At 43.7% G+C, this 18,566-nt stretch overlaps 1 protein-coding gene across 2 annotated transcripts in view; it reads left to right on the forward strand.

Annotated features, from left to right (window-relative positions):
• The window catches only part of pinx1 (PIN2 (TERF1) interacting telomerase inhibitor 1), an 80,738-nt gene that overhangs the window by 39,497 nt on the left and 22,675 nt on the right, over positions 1 to 18,566 (forward strand). For both annotated transcript variants that reach the window (XM_055885773.1, XM_055885774.1), the window contains exon 6: positions 15,098 to 15,186. In XM_055885773.1, the coding sequence (XP_055741748.1) occupies positions 15,098 to 15,186 (89 nt within the window). The remainder of the gene's footprint in view (positions 1 to 15,097; positions 15,187 to 18,566) is intronic.

Below are 18,566 nucleotides of genomic sequence, written 5' to 3' on the forward strand. Positions count from 1 at the left end.
AATACCTCAGCCTTATAGAACACCTCTCCTCTCTCTGTCTAATGTAATACCTCAGCCTTATAGAACACCTCTCCTCTCTCTGTCTAATGTAATACCTCAGCCTTATAGAACACATCTCCTCTCTCTGTCTAATGTAATACCTCAGCCTTATATAACACCTCTCCTCTCTCTGTCTAATGTAATACCTCAGCCTTATAGTTCACCTCTCCTCTCTCTGTCTAATGTAATACCTCAGCCTTATAGAACACCTCTCCTCTCTCTGTCTAATGTAATACCTCAGCCTTATAGAACACCTCTCCTCTCTCTGTCTAATGTAATACCTCAGCCTTATAGAACACCTCTCCTCTCTCTGTCTAATGTAATACCTCAGCCTTATAGAACACCTCTCCTCTCTCTGTCTAATGTAATACCTCAGCCTTATAGAACACATCTCCTCTCTCTGTCTAATGTAATACCTCAGCCTTATATAACACCTCTCCTCTCTCTGTCTAATGTAATACCTCAGCCTTATAGAGCACCTCTCCTCTCTCTGTCTAATGTAATACCTCAGCCTTATAGAACACCTCTCCTCTCTCTGTCTAATGTAATACCTCAGCCTTATAGAGCACCTCTCCTCTCTCTGTCTAATGTAATACCTCAGCCTTATAGAACACCTCTCCTCTCTCTGTCTAATGTAATACCTCAGCCTTATAGAACACCTCTCCTCTCTGTCTAATGTAATACCTCAGCCTTATAGGACACCTCTCCTCTCTCTCTGTCTAATGTAATACCCCAGCCTTATAGAACACCTCTCCTCTCTCTCTCTGTCTAATGTAATACCTCAGCCTTATAGGACACCTCTCCTCTCTCTCTCTGTCTAATGTAATACCTCAGCCTTATAGAACACCTCTCCTCTCTCTCTGTCTAATGTAATACCTCAGCCTTATAGAACACCTCTCCTCTCTCTGTCTAATGTAATACCTCAGCCTTATAGAACACCTCTCCTCTCTCTGTCTAATGTAATACCTCAGCCTTATAAAACACCTCTCCTCTCTCTGTCTAATGTAATACCTCAGCCTTATAGAACACCTCTCCTCTCTCTGTCTAATGCAATACCTCAGCCTTATAGACATCTCTCTCTCTCTGTCTAATGTAATACCTCAGCCTTATAGAACACCTCTCCTCTCTCTGTCTAATGTAATACCTCAGCCTTATAGACATCTCTCTCTGTCTAATGTAATACCTCAGCCTTATAGAACACCTCTCCTCTCTCTGTCTAATGTAATACCTCAGCCTTATAGAACACCTCTCCTCTCTCTGTCTAATGTAATACCTCAGCCTTATAGAACACCTCTCCTCTCTCTGTCTAATGTAATACCTCAGCCTTATAGAACACCTCTCCTCTCTCTGTCTAATGTAATACCTCAGCCTTATAGAACACCTCTCCTCTCTCTCTGTCTAATGTAATACCCCAGCCTTATAGAACACCTCTCCTCTCTCTCTCTGTCTAATGTAATACCTCAGCCTTATAGGACACCTCTCCTCTCTCTGTCTAATGTAATACCTCAGCCTTATAGAACACCTCTCCTCTCTCTCTGTCTAATGTAATACCTCAGCCTTATAGAACACCTCTCCTCTCTCTGTCTAATGTAATACCTCAGCCTTATAGAACACCTCTCCTCTCTCTGTCTAATGTAATACCTCAGCCTTATAAAACACCTCTCCTCTCTCTGTCTAATGTAATACCTCAGCCTTATAGAACACCTCTCCTCTCTCTGTCTAATGCAATACCTCAGCCTTATAGACATCTCTCTCTCTCTGTCTAATGTAATACCTCAGCCTTATAGAACACCTCTCCTCTCTCTGTCTAATGTAATACCTCAGCCTTATAGACATCTCTCTCTGTCTAATGTAATACCTCAGCCTTATAGAACACCTCTCCTCTCTCTGTCTAATGTAATACCTCAGCCTTATAGAACACCTCTCCTCTCTCTGTCTAATGTAATACCTCAGCCTTATAGAACACCTCTCCTCTCTCTGTCTAATGTAATACCTCAGCCTTATAGAACACCTCTCCTCTCTCTGTCTAATGTAATACCTCAGCCTTATAGAACACCTCTCCTCTCTCTGTCTAATGTAATACCTCAGCCTTATAGAACACCTCTCCTCTGTCTAATGTAATACCTCAGCCTTATAGAACACCTCTCCTCTCTCTGTCTAATGTAATACCTCAGCCTTATAGAACACCTCTCCTCTCTATGTCTAATGTAATACCTCAGCCTTATAGAACACCTCTCCTCTCTCTGTCTAATGTAATACCTCAGCCTTATAGAACACCTCTCCTCTCTATCTCTGTCTAATGTAATACCTCAGCCTTATAGAGCACCTCTCCTCTCTCTGTCTAATGTAATACCTCAGCCTTATAGAACACCTCTCCTCTCTCTGTCTAATGTAATACCTCAGCCTTATAGAGCACCTCTCCTCTCTCTGTCTAATGTAATACCTCAGCCTTATAGAACACCTCTCCTCTCTCTGTCTAATGTAATACCTCAGCCTTATAGAACACCTCTCCTCTCTGTCTAATGTAATACCTCAGCCTTATAGGACACCTCTCCTCTCTCTCTGTCTAATGTAATACCCCAGCCTTATAGAACACCTCTCCTCTCTCTCTCTGTCTAATGTAATACCTCAGCCTTATAGGACACCTCTCCTCTCTCTGTCTAATGTAATACCTCAGCCTTATAGAACACCTCTCCTCTCTCTCTGTCTAATGTAATACCTCAGCCTTATAGAACACCTCTCCTCTCTCTGTCTAATGTAATACCTCAGCCTTATAGAACACCTCTCCTCTCTCTGTCTAATGTAATACCTCAGCCTTATAAAACACCTCTCCTCTCTCTGTCTAATGTAATACCTCAGCCTTATAGAACACCTCTCCTCTCTCTGTCTAATGCAATACCTCAGCCTTATAGACATCTCTCTCTCTCTGTCTAATGTAATACCTCAGCCTTATAGAACACCTCTCCTCTCTCTGTCTAATGTAATACCTCAGCCTTATAGACATCTCTCTCTGTCTAATGTAATACCTCAGCCTTATAGAACACCTCTCCTCTCTCTGTCTAATGTAATACCTCAGCCTTATAGAACACCTCTCCTCTCTCTGTCTAATGTAATACCTCAGCCTTATAGAACACCTCTCCTCTCTCTGTCTAATGTAATACCTCAGCCTTATAGAACACCTCTCCTCTCTCTGTCTAATGTAATACCTCAGCCTTATAGAACACCTCTCCTCTCTCTCTGTCTAATGTAATACCCCAGCCTTATAGAACACCTCTCCTCTCTCTCTCTGTCTAATGTAATACCTCAGCCTTATAGGACACCTCTCCTCTCTCTGTCTAATGTAATACCTCAGCCTTATAGAACACCTCTCCTCTCTCTCTGTCTAATGTAATACCTCAGCCTTATAGAACACCTCTCCTCTCTCTGTCTAATGTAATACCTCAGCCTTATAGAACACCTCTCCTCTCTCTGTCTAATGTAATACCTCAGCCTTATAAAACACCTCTCCTCTCTCTGTCTAATGTAATACCTCAGCCTTATAGAACACCTCTCCTCTCTCTGTCTAATGCAATACCTCAGCCTTATAGACATCTCTCTCTCTCTGTCTAATGTAATACCTCAGCCTTATAGAACACCTCTCCTCTCTCTGTCTAATGTAATACCTCAGCCTTATAGACATCTCTCTCTGTCTAATGTAATACCTCAGCCTTATAGAACACCTCTCCTCTCTCTGTCTAATGTAATACCTCAGCCTTATAGAACACCTCTCCTCTCTCTGTCTAATGTAATACCTCAGCCTTATAGAACACCTCTCCTCTCTCTGTCTAATGTAATACCTCAGCCTTATAGAACACCTCTCCTCTCTCTGTCTAATGTAATACCTCAGCCTTATAGAACACCTCTCCTCTCTCTGTCTAATGTAATACCTCAGCCTTATAGAACACCTCTCCTCTGTCTAATGTAATACCTCAGCCTTATAGAACACCTCTCCTCTCTCTGTCTAATGTAATACCTCAGCCTTATAGAACACCTCTCCTCTCTATGTCTAATGTAATACCTCAGCCTTATAGAACACCTCTCCTCTCTCTGTCTAATGTAATACCTCAGCCTTATAGAACACCTCTCCTCTCTCTGTCTAATGTAATACCTCAGCCTTATAGAACACCTCTCCTCTCTATCTCTGTCTAATGTAATACCTCAGCCTTATAGAGCACCTCTCCTCTCTCTGTCTAATGTAATACCTCAGCCTTATAGAACACCTCTCCTCTCTCTGTCTAATGTAATACCTCAGCCTTATAAAACACCTCTCCTCTCTCTGTCTAATGTAATACCTCAGCCTTATAGAACACCTCTCCTCTCTCTGTCTAATGCAATACCTCAGCCTTATAGACATCTCTCTCTCTCTGTCTAATGTAATACCTCAGCCTTATAGAACACCTCTCCTCTCTCTGTCTAATGTAATACCTCAGCCTTATAGACATCTCTCTCTGTCTAATGTAATACCTCAGCCTTATAGAACACCTCTCCTCTCTCTGTCTAATGTAATACCTCAGCCTTATAGAACACCTCTCCTCTCTCTGTCTAATGTAATACCTCAGCCTTATAGAACACCTCTCCTCTCTCTGTCTAATGTAATACCTCAGCCTTATAGAACACCTCTCCTCTCTCTGTCTAATGTAATACCTCAGCCTTATAGAACACCTCTCCTCTCTCTGTCTAATGTAATACCTCAGCCTTATAGAACACCTCTCCTCTGTCTAATGTAATACCTCAGCCTTATAGAACACCTCTCCTCTCTCTGTCTAATGTAATACCTCAGCCTTATAGAACACCTCTCCTCTCTATGTCTAATGTAATACCTCAGCCTTATAGAACACCTCTCCTCTCTCTGTCTAATGTAATACCTCAGCCTTATAGAACACCTCTCCTCTCTATCTCTGTCTAATGTAATACCTCAGCCTTATAGAGCACCTCTCCTCTCTCTGTCTAATGTAATACCTCAGCCTTATAGAACACCTCTCCTCTGTCTAATGTAATACCTCAGCCTTATAGAACACCTCTCCTCTCTCTGTCTAATGTAATACCTCAGCCTTATAGAACACCTCTCCTCTCTCTGTCTAATGTAATACCTCAGCCTTATAGAGCACCTCTCCTCTCTCTCTGTCTAATGTAATACCTCAGCCTTATAGAACACCTCTCCTCTCTCTGTCTAATGTAATACCTCAGCCTTATAAAACACCTCTCCTCTCTCTGTCTAATGTAATACCTCAGCCTTATAGAACACCTCTCCTCTCTCTGTCTAATGTAATACCTCAGCCTTATAGACATCTCTCTCTCTCTGTCTAATGTAATACCTCAGCCTTATAGAACACCTCTCCTCTCTCTGTCTAATGTAATACCTCAGCCTTATAGAACACCTCTCCTCTCTCTGTCTAATGTAATACCTCAGCCTTATAGAACACCTCTCCTCTCTCTGTCTAATGTAATACCTCAGCCTTATAGAACACCTCTCCTCTCTCTGTCTAATGTAATACCTCAGCCTTATAGAACACCTCTCCTCTCTCTGTCTAATGTAATACCTCAGCCTTATAGAACACCTCTCCTCTCTCTGTCTAATGTAATACCTCAGCCTTATAGAACACCTCTCCTCTCTCTGTCTAATGTAATACCTCAGCCTTATAGAACACCTCTCCTCTCTCTGTCTAATGTAATACCTCAGCCTTATAGAACACCTCTCCTCTCTCTGTCTAATGTAATACCTCAGCCTTATAGAACACATCTCCTCTCTCTGTCTAATGTAATACCTCAGCCTTATAGAACACATCTCCTCTCTCTCTCTGTCTAATGTAATACCTCAGCCTTATAGAACACCTCTCCTCTCTGTCTAATGTAATACCTCAGCCTTATAGGACACCTCTCCTCTCTCTCTGTCTAATGTAATACCTCAGCCTTATAGAACACCTCTCCTCTCTCTCTCTGTCTAATGTAATACCTCAGCCTTATAGGACACCTCTCCTCTCTCTGTCTAATGTAATACCTCAGCCTTATAGAACACCTCTCCTCTCTCTCTGTCTAATGTAATACCTCAGCCTTATAGAACACCTCTCCTCTCTGTCTAATGTAATACCTCAGCCTTATAGAACACCTCTCCTCTCTCTGTCTAATGTAATACCTCAGCCTTATAGAACACCTCTCCTCTCTCTGTCTAATGCAATACCTCAGCCTTATAGAACACATCTCCTCTCTCTGTCTAATGTAATACCTCAGCCTTATATAACACCTCTCCTCTCTCTGTCTAATGTAATACCTCAGCCTTATAGAGCACCTCTCCTCTCTCTGTCTAATGTAATACCTCAGCCTTATAGAACACCTCTCCTCTCTCTGTCTAATGTAATACCTCAGCCTTATAGAGCACCTCTCCTCTCTCTGTCTAATGTAATACCTCAGCCTTATAGAACACCTCTCCTCTCTCTGTCTAATGTAATACCTCAGCCTTATAGGACACCTCTCCTCTCTCTGTCTAATGTAATACCTCAGCCTTATAGAACACCTCTCCTCTCTCTCTGTCTAATGTAATACCTCAGCCTTATAGAACACCTCTCCTCTCTCTGTCTAATGTAATACCTCAGCCTTATAGAACACCTCTCCTCTCTCTGTCTAATGTAATACCTCAGCCTTATAAAACACCTCTCCTCTCTCTGTCTAATGTAATACCTCAGCCTTATAGAACACCTCTCCTCTCTCTGTCTAATGCAATACCTCAGCCTTATAGACATCTCTCTCTCTCTGTCTAATGTAATACCTCAGCCTTATAGAACACCTCTCCTCTCTCTGTCTAATGTAATACCTCAGCCTTATAGACATCTCTCTCTGTCTAATGTAATACCTCAGCCTTATAGAGCACCTCTCCTCTCTCTGTCTAATGTAATACCTCAGCCTTATAGAACACCTCTCCTCTCTCTGTCTAATGTAATACCTCAGCCTTATAGAGCACCTCTCCTCTCTCTGTCTAATGTAATACCTCAGCCTTATAGAACACCTCTCCTCTCTCTGTCTAATGTAATACCTCAGCCTTATAGGACACCTCTCCTCTCTCTGTCTAATGTAATACCTCAGCCTTATAGAACACCTCTCCTCTCTCTCTGTCTAATGTAATACCTCAGCCTTATAGAACACCTCTCCTCTCTCTGTCTAATGTAATACCTCAGCCTTATAGAGCACCTCTCCTCTCTCTGTCTAATGTAATACCTCAGCCTTATAGAACACCTCTCCTCTCTCTGTCTAATGTAATACCTCAGCCTTATAGGACACCTCTCCTCTCTCTGTCTAATGTAATACCTCAGCCTTATAGAACACCTCTCCTCTCTCTCTGTCTAATGTAATACCTCAGCCTTATAGAACACCTCTCCTCTCTCTGTCTAATGTAATACCTCAGCCTTATAGAACACCTCTCCTCTCTCTGTCTAATGTAATACCTCAGCCTTATAAAACACCTCTCCTCTCTCTGTCTAATGTAATACCTCAGCCTTATAGAACACCTCTCCTCTCTCTGTCTAATGCAATACCTCAGCCTTATAGACATCTCTCTCTCTCTGTCTAATGTAATACCTCAGCCTTATAGAACACCTCTCCTCTCTCTGTCTAATGTAATACCTCAGCCTTATAGACATCTCTCTCTGTCTAATGTAATACCTCAGCCTTATAGACATCTCTCTCTGTCTAATGTAATACCTCAGCCTTATAGGACACCTCTCCTCTCTCTGTCTAATGTAATACCTCAGCCTTATAGAACACCTCTCCTCTCTCTCTGTCTAATGTAATACCTCAGCCTTATAGAACACCTCTCCTCTCTCTGTCTAATGTAATACCTCAGCCTTATAGAACACCTCTCCTCTCTCTGTCTAATGTAATACCTCAGCCTTATAAAACACCTCTCCTCTCTCTGTCTAATGTAATACCTCAGCCTTATAGAACACCTCTCCTCTCTCTGTCTAATGCAATACCTCAGCCTTATAGACATCTCTCTCTCTCTGTCTAATGTAATACCTCAGCCTTATAGAACACCTCTCCTCTCTCTGTCTAATGTAATACCTCAGCCTTATAGACATCTCTCTCTGTCTAATGTAATACCTCAGCCTTATAGAACACCTCTCCTCTCTCTGTCTAATGTAATACCTCAGCCTTATAGAACACCTCTCCTCTCTCTGTCTAATGTAATACCTCAGCCTTATAGAACACCTCTCCTCTCTCTGTCTAATGTAATACCTCAGCCTTATAGAACACCTCTCCTCTCTCTGTCTAATGTAATACCTCAGCCTTATAGAACACCTCTCCTCTCTCTGTCTAATGTAATACCTCAGCCTTATAGAACACCTCTCCTCTCTATGTCTAATGTAATACCTCAGCCTTATAGAACACCTCTCCTCTCTCTGTCTAATGTAATACCTCAGCCTTATAGAACACCTCTCCTCTCTATCTCTGTCTAATGTAATACCTCAGCCTTATAGAGCACCTCTCCTCTCTCTGTCTAATGTAATACCTCAGCCTTATAGAACACCTCTCCTCTGTCTAATGTAATACCTCAGCCTTATAGAACACCTATCCTCTCTCTGTCTAATGTAATACCTCAGCCTTATAGAACACCTCTCCTCTCTCTGTCTAATGTAATACCTCAGCCTTATAGAACACCTCTCCTCTCTCTGTCTAATGTAATACCTCAGCCTTATAGAACACCTCTCCTCTCTCTGTCTAATGTAATACCTCAGCCTTATAGAACACCTCTCCTCTCTCTGTCTAATGTAATACCTCAGCCTTATAGAACACCTCTCCTCTCTCTGTCTAATGTAATACCTCAGCCTTATAGAACACCTCTCCTCTCTCTGTCTAATGTAATACCTCAGCCTTATAGAACACCTCTCCTCTCTCTGTCTAATGTAATACCTCAGCCTTATAGAACACCTCTCCTCTCTCTGTCTAATGTAATACCTCAGCCTTATAGAACACCTCTCCTCTCTCTGTCTAATGTAATACCTCAGCCTTATAGAACACCTCTCCTCTCTCTGTCTAATGTAATACCTCAGCCTTATAGAACACCTCTCCTCTCTATGTCTAATGTAATACCTCAGCCTTATAGAGCACCTCTCCTCTCTCTGTCTAATGTAATACCTCAGCCTTATAGAACACCTCTCCTCTGTCTAATGTAATACCTCAGCCTTATAGAACACCTCTCCTCTCTCTGTCTAATGTAATACCTCAGCCTTATAGAACACCTCTCCTCTCTCTGTCTAATGTAATACCTCAGCCTTATAGAACACCTCTCCTCTCTCTGTCTAATGTAATACCTCAGCCTTATAGAACACCTCTCCTCTCTATGTCTAATGTAATACCTCAGCCTTATAGAACACCTCTCCTCTCTATGTCTAATGTAATACCTCAGCCTTATAGAACACCTCTCCTCTCTCTGTCTAATGTAATACCTCAGCCTTATAGAACACCTCTCCTCTCTATCTCTGTCTAATGTAATACCTCAGCCTTATAGAGCACCTCTCCTCTCTCTGTCTAATGTAATACCTCAGCCTTATAGAACACCTCTCCTCTCTCTGTCTAATGTAATACCTCAGCCTTATAGAACACCTCTCCTCTCTCTGTCTAATGTAATACCTCAGCCTTATAAAACACCTCTCCTCTCTCTGTCTAATGTAATACCTCAGCCTTATAGAACACCTCTCCTCTCTCTGTCTAATGTAATACCTCAGCCTTATAGACATCTCTCTCTCTCTGTCTAATGTAATACCTCAGCCTTATAGAACACCTCTCCTCTCTCTGTCTAATGTAATACCTCAGCCTTATAGAACACCTCTCCTCTCTCTGTCTAATGTAATACCTCAGCCTTACAGAACACCTCTCCTCTCTCTGTCTAATGTAATACCTCAGCCTTATAGAACACCTCTCCTCTCTCTGTCTAATGTAATACCTCAGCCTTATAGAACACCTCTCCTCTCTCTGTCTAATGTAATACCTCAGCCTTATAGAACACCTCTCCTCTCTGTCTAATGTAATACCTCAGCCTTATAGGACACCTCTCCTCTCTCTCTGTCTAATGTAATACCTCAGCCTTATAGAACACCTCTCCTCTCTCTCTCTGTCTAATGTAATACCTCAGCCTTATAGGACACCTCTCCTCTCTCTGTCTAATGTAATACCTCAGCCTTATAGAACACCTCTCCTCTCTCTCTGTCTAATGTAATACCTCAGCCTTATAGAACACCTCTCCTCTCTGTCTAATGTAATACCTCAGCCTTATAGAACACCTCTCCTCTCTCTGTCTAATGTAATACCTCAGCCTTATAGAACACCTCTCCTCTCTCTGTCTAATGCAATACCTCAGCCTTATAGACATCTCTCTCTCTCTGTCTAATGTAATACCTCAGCCTTATAGAACACCTCTCCTCTCTCTGTCTAATGTAATACCTCAGCCTTATAGACATCTCTCTCTCTCTGTCTAATGTAATACCTCAGCCTTATAGAACACCTCTCCTCTCTCTGTCTAATGTAATACCTCAGCCTTATAGAACACCTCTCCTCTCTCTGTCTAATGTAATACCTCAGCCTTATAGAACACCTCTCCTCTCTCTGTCTAATGTAATACCTCAGCCTTATAGAACACCTCTCCTCTCTCTGTCTAATGTAATACCTCAGCCTTATAGAACACATCTCCTCTCTCTGTCTAATGTAATACCTCAGCCTTATATAACACCTCTCCTCTCTCTGTCTAATGTAATACCTCAGCCTTATAGAGCACCTCTCCTCTCTCTGTCTAATGTAATACCTCAGCCTTATAGAACACCTCTCCTCTCTCTGTCTAATGTAATACCTCAGCCTTATAGAGCACCTCTCCTCTCTCTGTCTAATGTAATACCTCAGCCTTATAGAACACCTCTCCTCTCTCTGTCTAATGTAATACCTCAGCCTTATAGAACACCTCTCCTCTCTGTCTAATGTAATACCTCAGCCTTATAGGACACCTCTCCTCTCTCTCTGTCTAATGTAATACCCCAGCCTTATAGAACACCTCTCCTCTCTCTCTCTGTCTAATGTAATACCTCAGCCTTATAGGACACCTCTCCTCTCTCTGTCTAATGTAATACCTCAGCCTTATAGAACACCTCTCCTCTCTCTCTGTCTAATGTAATACCTCAGCCTTATAGAACACCTCTCCTCTCTCTGTCTAATGTAATACCTCAGCCTTATAGAACACCTCTCCTCTCTCTGTCTAATGTAATACCTCAGCCTTATAAAACACCTCTCCTCTCTCTGTCTAATGTAATACCTCAGCCTTATAGAACACCTCTCCTCTCTCTGTCTAATGCAATACCTCAGCCTTATAGACATCTCTCTCTCTCTGTCTAATGTAATACCTCAGCCTTATAGAACACCTCTCCTCTCTCTGTCTAATGTAATACCTCAGCCTTATAGACATCTCTCTCTGTCTAATGTAATACCTCAGCCTTATAGAACACCTCTCCTCTCTCTGTCTAATGTAATACCTCAGCCTTATAGAACACCTCTCCTCTCTCTGTCTAATGTAATACCTCAGCCTTATAGAACACCTCTCCTCTCTCTGTCTAATGTAATACCTCAGCCTTATAGAACACCTCTCCTCTCTCTGTCTAATGTAATACCTCAGCCTTATAGAACACCTCTCCTCTCTCTCTGTCTAATGTAATACCCCAGCCTTATAGAACACCTCTCCTCTCTCTCTCTGTCTAATGTAATACCTCAGCCTTATAGGACACCTCTCCTCTCTCTGTCTAATGTAATACCTCAGCCTTATAGAACACCTCTCCTCTCTCTCTGTCTAATGTAATACCTCAGCCTTATAGAACACCTCTCCTCTCTCTGTCTAATGTAATACCTCAGCCTTATAGAACACCTCTCCTCTCTCTGTCTAATGTAATACCTCAGCCTTATAAAACACCTCTCCTCTCTCTGTCTAATGTAATACCTCAGCCTTATAGAACACCTCTCCTCTCTCTGTCTAATGCAATACCTCAGCCTTATAGACATCTCTCTCTCTCTGTCTAATGTAATACCTCAGCCTTATAGAACACCTCTCCTCTCTCTGTCTAATGTAATACCTCAGCCTTATAGACATCTCTCTCTGTCTAATGTAATACCTCAGCCTTATAGAACACCTCTCCTCTCTCTGTCTAATGTAATACCTCAGCCTTATAGAACACCTCTCCTCTCTCTGTCTAATGTAATACCTCAGCCTTATAGAACACCTCTCCTCTCTCTGTCTAATGTAATACCTCAGCCTTATAGAACACCTCTCCTCTCTCTGTCTAATGTAATACCTCAGCCTTATAGAACACCTCTCCTCTGTCTAATGTAATACCTCAGCCTTATAGAACACCTCTCCTCTCTCTGTCTAATGTAATACCTCAGCCTTATAGAACACCTCTCCTCTCTATGTCTAATGTAATACCTCAGCCTTATAGAACACCTCTCCTCTCTCTGTCTAATGTAATACCTCAGCCTTATAGAACACCTCTCCTCTCTATCTCTGTCTAATGTAATACCTCAGCCTTATAGAGCACCTCTCCTCTCTCTGTCTAATGTAATACCTCAGCCTTATAGAACACCTCTCCTCTGTCTAATGTAATACCTCAGCCTTATAGAACACCTATCCTCTCTCTGTCTAATGTAATACCTCAGCCTTATAGAACACCTCTCCTCTCTCTGTCTAATGTAATACCTCAGCCTTATAGAACACCTCTCCTCTCTCTGTCTAATGTAATACCTCAGCCTTATAGAACACCTCTCCTCTCTCTGTCTAATGTAATACCTCAGCCTTATAGAACACCTCTCCTCTCTCTGTCTAATGTAATACCTCAGCCTTATAGAGCACCCCTCCTCTCTCTGTCTAATGTAATACCTCAGCCTTATAGAACACCTCTCCTCTCTCTGTCTAATGTAATACCTCAGCCTTATAGAACACCTCTCCTCTCTCTGTCTAATGTAATACCTCAGCCTTATAGAACACCTCTCCTCTGTCTAATGTAATACCTCAGCCTTATAGAACACCTCTCCTCTCTCTGTCTAATGTAATACCTCAGCCTTATAGAACACCTCTCCTCTCTATGTCTAATGTAATACCTCAGCCTTATAGAACACCTCTCCTCTCTCTGTCTAATGTAATACCTCAGCCTTATAGAACACCTCTCCTCTCTCTGTCTAATGTAATACCTCAGCCTTATAGAACACCTCTCCTCTCTCTGTCTAATGTAATACCTCAGCCTTATAGAACACCTCTCCTCTCTCTGTCTAATGTAATACCTCAGCCTTATAGAACACCTCTCCTCTCTATGTCTAATGTAATACCTCAGCCTTATAGAGCACCTCTCCTCTCTCTGTCTAATGTAATACCTCAGCCTTATAGAACACCTCTCCTCTGTCTAATGTAATACCTCAGCCTTATAGAACACCTCTCCTCTGTCTAATGTAATACCTCAGCCTTATAGAACACCTCTCCTCTCTCTGTCTAATGTAATACCTCAGCCTTATAGAACACCTCTCCTCTCTCTGTCTAATGTAATACCTCAGCCTTATAGAACACCTCTCCTCTCTATGTCTAATGTAATACCTCAGCCTTATAGAACACCTCTCCTCTCTATGTCTAATGTAATACCTCAGCCTTATAGAACACCTCTCCTCTCTCTGTCTAATGTAATACCTCAGCCTTATAGAACACCTCTCCTCTCTATCTCTGTCTAATGTAATACCTCAGCCTTATAGAGCACCTCTCCTCTCTCTGTCTAATGTAATACCTCAGCCTTATAGAACACCTCTCCTCTCTCTGTCTAATGTAATACCTCAGCCTTATAGAACACCTCTCCTCTCTCTGTCTAATGTAATACCTCAGCCTTATAAAACACCTCTCCTCTCTCTGTCTAATGTAATACCTCAGCCTTATAGAACACCTCTCCTCTCTCTGTCTAATGTAATACCTCAGCCTTATAGACATCTCTCTCTCTCTGTCTAATGTAATACCTCAGCCTTATAGAACACCTCTCCTCTCTCTGTCTAATGTAATACCTCAGCCTTATAGAACACCTCTCCTCTCTCTGTCTAATGTAATACCTCAGCCTTATAGAACACCTCTCCTCTCTCTGTCTAATGTAATACCTCAGCCTTATAGAACACCTCTCCTCTCTCTGTCTAATGTAATACCTCAGCCTTATAGAACACCTCTCCTCTCTCTGTCTAATGTAATACCTCAGCCTTATAAAACACCTCTCCTCTCTCTGTCTAATGTAATACCTCAGCCTTATAGAACACCTCTCCTCTCTCTGTCTAATGTAATACCTCAGCCTTATAGACATCTCTCTCTCTCTGTCTAATGTAATACCCCAGCCTTATAGAACACCTCTCCTCTCTCTGTCTAATGTAATACCTCAGCCTTATAGAACACCTCTCCTCTCTCTGTCTAATGTAATACCTCAGCCTTATAGAACACCTCTCCTCTCTCTGTCTAATGTAATACCTCAGCCTTATAGAACACCTCTCCTCTCTCTGTCTAATGTAATACCTCAGCCTTATAGAACACCTCTCCTCTCTCTGTCTAATGTAATACCTCAGCCTTATAGAACACCTCTCCTCTCTCTGTCTAATGTAATACCTCAGCCTTATAGAACACCTCTCCTCTTTCTGTCTAATGTAATACCTCAGCCTTATAGAACACCTCTCCTCTCTCTGTCTAATGTAATACCTCAGCCTTATAGAACACCTATCCTCTCTATGTCTAATGTAATACCTCAGCCTTATAGAACACCTTTCCTCTCTCTGTCTAATGTAATACCTCAGCCTTATAGAGCACCTCTCCTATCTCTGTCTAATGTAATACCTCAGCCTTATAGAACACCTCTCCTCTCTCTCTCTGTCTAATGTAATACCTCAGCCTTATAGAACACCTCTCCTCTCTCTCTCTGTCTAATGTAATACCTCAGTCCTAGAGACTCCTCTCTCTCTGTATCTAACCCTAACTTGCTCCTTCTAGGGAAGGACCTGTCCAGCCGCAGCCAGACAGACCTGGCCTGTATCTTTGGGAAGAGGGGGACGAAGCGGATGGCCGAGGACCAGGAAGCGGTAAGACCCTATATAGTCCCAATAAGTCGTGTTGTTATAAAGTCATCTGCAATACAGATACAACGTAGTGACTGAAACCCGAACCAGCCCTTATCTACATCTAACCCTACAACTCACTGGCAACACCACCACTGTCTCGTCCCCTGCCCCCTGTCCAGTGACCCCTCCTAGAGCCAAAGCCAGGTCGGTAGAGGGCCGTCCGTGGCCCCTCCTAGAGCCAAAGCCAGGTCGGTAGAGGGCCGTCCGTGGCCCCTCCTAGAGCCAAAGCCAGGTCGGTAGAGGGCCGTCCGTGACCCCTCCTAGAGCCAAAGCCAGGTCGGTAGAGGGCCGTCCGTGGCCCCTCCTAGAGCCAAAGCCAGGTCGGTAGAGGGCCGTCCGTGGCCCCTCCTAGAGCCAAAGCCAGGTCGGTAGAGGGCCGTCCGTGGCCCCTCCTAGAGCCAAAGCCAGGTCGGTAGAGGGCCGTCCGTGACCCCTCCTAGAGCCAAAGCCAGGTCGGTAGAGGGCCGTCCGTGGCCCCTCCTAGAGCCAAAGCCAGGTCGGTAGAGGGCCGTCCGTGGCCCCTCCTAGAGCCAAAGCCAGGTCGGTAGAGGGCCGTCCGTGACCCCTCCTAGAGCCAAAGCCAGGTCGGTAGAGGGCCGTCCGTGGCCCCTCCTAGAGCCAAAGCCAGGTCGGTAGAGGGCCGTCCGTGGCCCCTCCTAGAGCCAAAGCCAGGTCGGTAGAGGGCCGTCCGTGACCCCTCCTAGAGCCAAAGCCAGGTCGGTAGAGGGCCGTCCGTGACCCCTCCTAGAGCCAAAGCCAGGTCGGTAGAGGGCCGTCCGTGACCCCTGCTAGAGCCAAAGCCAGGTCGGTAGAGGGCCGTCCGTGACCCCTCCTAGAGCCAAAGCCAGGTCGGTAGAGGGCCGTCCGTGACCCCTCCTAGAGCCAAAGCCAGGTCGGTAGAGGGCCGTCCGTGGCCCCTCCTAGAGCCAAAGCCAGGTCGGTAGAGGGCCGTCCGTGGCCCCTCCTAGAGCCAAAGCCAGGTCGGTAGAGGGCCGTCCGTGACCCCTCCTAGAGCCAAAGCCAGGTCGGTAGAGGGCCGTCCGTGACCCCTCCTAGAGCCAAAGCCAGGTCGGTAGAGGGCCGTCCGTGACCCCTCCTAGAGCCAAAGCCAGGTCGGTAGAGGGCCGTCCGTGACCCCTCCTAGAGCCAAAGCCAGGTCGGTAGAGGGCCGTCCGTGACCCCTCCTAGAGCCAAAGCCAGGTCGGTAGAGGGCCGTCCTAAATGAAACCTTATTCACTATATAGTGAGCTAATTAGGGCCCTTTTAAAGTCTGCGTTACGGAGAACGTGGACGTGGAATCACTGAATCCAGACATTAAAATAGAATTCGACAAATATGTATTGATTATTTATTTTTTTGCTCAAGGTAATCACAAGACATGACAAAAATGCATTGATGATATACCATTTACCACCAACTTTCTGAAACCGTGTGTGTGTGTGTGTGTGTGTGTGTGTGTGTGTGTGTGTGTGTGTGTGGGCACGTGCTTGACTCTCCACTCTGTGTTGCCGTTAGCGATGATGTTAACAACAACTGTCTTCTAGCAGAGAGAAAGGCTTTGATTAAGACCTTGAATGATATGTTCACTATAAAATATCCTCTGTCCATGGATGTATGGCTATAGCTGTGGTGTGTGTGTGTGTGTGTGTGTGTGTGTGTGTGTGTGTGTGTGTGTGTGTGTGTGTGTGTGTGGCACACTAGGTTCATATTACAGAAAGATAAAGTACTGTAAGGTTGTACTTAAAACTACATAATTGTCAGAATAAATCTGAGATCCATCTAATTCCTCCAATTTGCCGTTTGGTCCCAGGTCAGTTCAAACACGGACAGAAACTTAGTTATTAAAAAAATAATAATAATGAATTAGGCAGCCTGCATTACAGGCCATCTTCCAATAATGTCTGGCCAGTATTGGGTAGGTTGGTTAATTATGTGACTGTGGCCTCATTGTCCTGTCCTGATAATAAATCTGGCGATAGCCGTGGTGTATGGATCAGAGCCGCTCGACCCAGCTGTCTGTCCCTGATGAGGAGAGAAGGGTCGCCTGACCATCCCTCATAGGCCTGGCGTGGGAGGACAGAAGAACCGGCAGAAGAACCGGTGCTTCTTTTGCCATTAATCTGTTTTTGGTGAGAAATAGGATTGTGTCCTCTGGAAGATAATTGGGTAAAACCACTGCGGGGGGGGGGGACACACAACTTCACTCCGTAAAAACTTCTAAACGGTCAAAACCATTTGGTTATGAGATGGGGGGGGGGGTGAAATCTAAAATGGTGCTATATATTCATTGGCGATGTCATAATTACATTTTTAAAGATAGTAATGTATAAATATTTCTCAAAACCTGCAAAAAAAATGATAAGTTAATTAGTGGGCGATGTGTTTTGATATGAAATCCACAGAGAGCAGTCAGACCAGTCCAGCTCATGAGGTTCATCAGCAACAGATTTGAATTTAGAATGGAACCTTTGCTGTTAAAGTTACTAACTAACCCGTCGATGGGGCGGGACACCTGAGTTGCCTAACCCATCGGCGGGGCGGGACACCTGAGTTGCCTAACCCGTCGGCGGGGCGGGACACCTGAGTTGCCTAACCCGTCGGCGGGGCGGGACACCTGAGTTGCCTAACCCGTCGGCGGGGCGGGACACCTGAGTTGCCTAACCCGTCGGCGGGGCGGGACACCTGAGTTGCCTAACCCGTCGGCGGGGCGGGACACCTGAGTTGCCTAACCCGTCGGCGGGATCGGTTAACTTTGAGGTTCCGAGGGTCTCCACAGAGCTAGGTTAATCAGCTTTTAGTTTCAATGCCCCGTATTGGGGTATTATTTGTGGAAGAATGTAACTGTTTTTCTGGGTGATTTGTGATGTTTTATTTGTGAGTACAATGATTGTTTTTGTATTTGTGTGTATGTATGTGTATATCATATTTTATATATATATATATATATATATATACTTTTACAGTACCAGTCAAAAGTTTGGACACCTACTCATTCAAATCAAACTTTACTTGCCACATGCGCCGAATACAAGTGTAAATTTTACCGTGAAATGCTTACTAACAAGCCCTTAAACCAACAGTGCAGTTCAATGTTTATTTTAAATGTTCACTATTTTCTACATTGTAGAATAATAGTGAAGACATCAAAACTATGCAATAACACACATGGAATCATGTAGTAACCAAAAAAAAATGGAAACCCTGGAATGAGTATGTGTCAACTTTTGACTAGTACTGTACGTAACGCAACAATTTACAAGATTTTACTGAGTTACAGTTCATATAAGGCAATCAGTCAATTGAAATAAATGCATTAGGCCCTAATCTATGGAGTTCACATG

The sequence above is a fragment of the Salvelinus fontinalis genome, chromosome 27 (assembly GCF_029448725.1).
Source record: "Salvelinus fontinalis isolate EN_2023a chromosome 27, ASM2944872v1, whole genome shotgun sequence".
Lineage (NCBI taxonomy): Eukaryota > Metazoa > Chordata > Actinopteri > Salmoniformes > Salmonidae > Salvelinus > Salvelinus fontinalis.